This window comes from Myotis brandtii, unplaced genomic scaffold (genome assembly GCF_000412655.1).
Source record: "Myotis brandtii unplaced genomic scaffold, ASM41265v1 scaffold33, whole genome shotgun sequence".
NCBI lineage: Eukaryota > Metazoa > Chordata > Mammalia > Chiroptera > Vespertilionidae > Myotis > Myotis brandtii.
The window spans coordinates 2,565,757-2,569,236 of NW_005362713.1; the positions used below are offsets into that span (position 1 = coordinate 2,565,757).

A 3,480-nucleotide genomic window follows, 5' to 3' on the forward strand; every position below is an offset into this window, starting at 1 on the left:
GAGGCCCACCGGCCGGCAGCGTTGCTGCCCTCCCCTCCCAGGAGCAGGGGAAGCACTCGGCGGAGGAAGCTGTGCAGCGTTTCCTTCCTTTCTCACCAGCCCCTGCGGAGGCCTTGGGACCTGGGCTTGGCGGTGGGAACCGCAGCTTCGGGTTGTGGGAAGGAGACCCTGCAGGCCTGCGGGGACCCCCAGGAGCCACTTAGGACTAGGGCTGGGACCCAGCTTGGGAATTCCCCGGCCGAGGTACCCTGTGCGCACCCACTCGCTCTCTGCACACACCCGGGCCACCCACACAATGGCTGAGCAAGCCCCGCAAGACAGCCCTGAGCAGCCCAGAGCCCCCCACCCCCACCCTTCCCTGGGACTAAGGGAGTGCCGACCCTCCCACAGCCCCGGGCAGGGGGAGAAGAGGAGCGTCTCCTACTTCCTCTCAACCACGCGGCCCTCATGCTCCCTTTCATCAAAGGAGATGGCACGGAGCTGATGGCTTTGGGGCTTGGGCTCCCCAAGCGTCCCCTGTGCCTCCCAGACCTGAGCAGACCTGGGGGCAGGGCAGGAATGGGGCCTCGCGGGTCCATCTTGGGGCCAGCCCTTCCCTCCTGAGGGTCAGTGTGCACTCGCTTACTCTCACCCTCCTGCCTCTTCCTAATGAAATTTGGGAATGTGTCCAGTAAACACATTGACCTTGAAGAGTCAGGGCTGTGCAGGCCGCCCCAGGCAGACCCATTCTGTAAGTCAGCACAGTGGTGACTCTCAGACAGCCAGATGGCAGACCAGGGAGGTGTGAGCTGGGCCTTCTCACTCTCCAAATCCATGTAGATCCTTCAGTCGGGTTGGGGGCTGTCAGTGGGGAGTAGCACATCTGAGGGTCAGGGCTGCCTGTGAGCACTCCAGGGACCAGAGCATGAACTTGAGAATCAGACTCAGGTCCTGGTTCAGGCTCTCCTGAGCTGTGTGATGTTGGGCCAGCTGCTCAGCCTCTCTGAGCCTCAGGTCCCTCCTCTGTAACTGGTGCTGTTGGGAGGATGAACTGAGATAACACTTGGCAAGGTGCCCGGCCAGTCAGCAGCACCTGGTGCGGATGGTGGGGCACCCTGGGAAGGACCCACGGACCTGGTCCCTCACCCGGCGGGAGGAACCCTGGCCCTGGATAAAGAAAATGCTGGCAAACAGTGTCCTGGTCCAGTGGCGAGACCACTGGGCCATCCCCAGGGGGCCATGCCTTTCGCTCTGCAGATGCAGCAGGCACCCTTTGGGATCGCTCACTCTCAGAGCCAGGCCGACACCCTGCCATCCCTGGCACTCAGATCAAAATCCAGTCCCCAGGAGTGTCTGTCCTTCATGGCTTATGGCCAGCCTCACCTCAGCTCAGCTTTCGGAACCAACTTACTTCGAAGAACAGGAGCCATTGCCAGGCCAGCTGGAAAATTCGGAACCACAGCCCCTCAGCACCCCATGCTGGCTGGTTGATGGCAAGGAGTGCTCCAGACTTGCCCAGCCCTCAGGCCCATTCCCTGCCACAGGTCAGACAAGGAATTTCCTGGGGTGCCCAGTCCAGGCACGGGGGTGGGGGGTGGCCTCTTGAAGGGGATCCTGGCACCTCATTCAGCCTCACAACTGCCCAGCCTATAGATCACATTAGCCCATTTCACAGGTGAGTCACTGAGGTCCAGAGAGCCCTGCTATGGCTGAGCTGGGCCCAGGGCCTCCCCCAAGCCCAGGCTCCTCCTTACCGTCGGTCGCTGCCGATGTCCTCAGCCTCTGACATCCAGACCCCAGGCAGCCCGGGGCTGTGTGGGTCAGAGAACTTGGGACCAGGGGCCTGGGCCGAGGCCCCCAGCAGCCCCCAGCCCAGGGGCCCCCCGAGGCTGAGCAGCAGTGTCAGGATCATCTTGGCAGTGGGCAGGCTCAGCCGTTGCCGGTGATTCCAGAAACTGCTTCAAGTGAAGGCTCAGAAGGAAGAGAAGGCTGGGACAACAAAGAAAGGAAGTGGCCTAGGCCGGCCCACCGGTGCGTCTGGTCCAGCCACACACACACACACACACACACACACTCCCCACCCCCCGCCAGAGGCAGTCAACAGCCCAGCTGGTTCCCGGCCTGAGAGGACTTGTGTCAGGGACCCTGAGGTTTGGGAGGCCCACGCGTGGTAGACAGTTACAGACATGAGCAGAGCAAGGACGATGGGCCAGGTACAGGTCACCAGGCGGGAACCCTGGGTGCCAGCAAAGGACAAATGTAGGGGGACTCGCCCCAGGGTGACCTATCCTCCCCTGGCATGCGGTGACCTGTCCTCGATGGAGGTAACACCCAGGTCTCAGTTGTGTTTCAGCTCCAGGCCCAGAGAGGCAGCAAAACCAGACAAGTGACACCAAGGCTGCCCTCAGGACCAGCTGGATAGTGACCAATCAGTGGAGACCTAGGCTGAAAGGACATGTCTGGAAAGCTGCTGGATCTTCTATTGAGACATTCCCCCGGGACCTTTCCTAAAATCTCACCCTTAGAGCCCCTCGGATGGAGGGCCCAGCGCCTCTCCCTCCCTCCTGGGAGCAGCGAGAGCCTTTCCCCTCTTCTTCCTCCCCCTCTTCACCCCTGCCTTCCTCACTCCCAAGCTCCAAGGGCCCTTCCTTTGCCTCTATAACTCATTTCTTAAGCCCATTTCGTCTACGAATTACTTCTTCCACCTCTGTGATTTTATAAATAAATGTCCTCTTATAGTTTGGGTCTTGGCTCTGAATTCTTTCCTAGCCCAAACTCAAGTACCGAGGTTGCCAAACCCAAGTCCCATCGGACCCGACCTGGTGCCATTCCTGCTGCACAAGGAGATGTCCCCACTCGCCATGTCCCATGGAGTCAGGAGAGCACAGGGTCGAGGTGGGGCTACAAAAGGCCGTTGGTGAGTCTCAGGGAACCTGCTATGCATTCATGCTGATGGCCAGCAAGTGGGGAGCACTTCACCCCTGCTCAGCGCCTGTCACCCTGAGGAGCCAGCAGGTGGGGAGAGGCTCAGGGGGGAAGGGAGCTGTCTGAGGGCCACAGTGTGTCACCAGAGGCCAGGGCATGGGCAAGCCTTCGTGGGCCCCATCCCAGCTCCTCCATGTAACTGTGCCACAGCAGGACGGGGCTCCCTTCTGAGTGGCTGGGCAGCCCCGGCCGGTCTGGAAGGCTGGCCACTCTTGCCTGACAGGCCTGGGTGGCCCTGACCCTTACCCTACCTGGGTGCTGGGAGCAAAGGCTCCTTCCCTCATGGCCCAGATGTCACAGACACAACAGCCCCAGGCCTGGGAGCACCTGGCCAGGGTGGCCCTGCGGGGGTTAGGGCAGCGAGTGAATGAAAGGCAGTGATGGCTAAGGATGCATCCAGACCGCTGCAGCCCCTCTGCGGAAGGCAGGGCAGGAAAGGAGGTGAAGCCGGCCGGGGCCCAGGGGACCTGGACCCTGCTGCCAGCCTCTATTCTCTCTCCCTCCCTCCCTCCCTCC

The 3,480-nt window shown here is 61.4% G+C and overlaps 1 protein-coding gene across 1 annotated transcript in view; it reads right to left on the reverse strand.

Annotated features, from left to right (window-relative positions):
• Positions 1-1,967, reverse strand: part of MMRN2 (multimerin 2) — a 24,867-nt gene extending 22,900 nt beyond the window's left edge. The window contains exon 1 of the mRNA XM_014543620.1: positions 1,734-1,967. Coding sequence (XP_014399106.1) covers positions 1,734-1,891 — 158 coding nt within the window. The 5' untranslated portion in view covers positions 1,892-1,967. The remainder of the gene's footprint in view (positions 1-1,733) is intronic.
• Between the last annotated feature and the right edge of the window lie 1,513 nt (positions 1,968-3,480).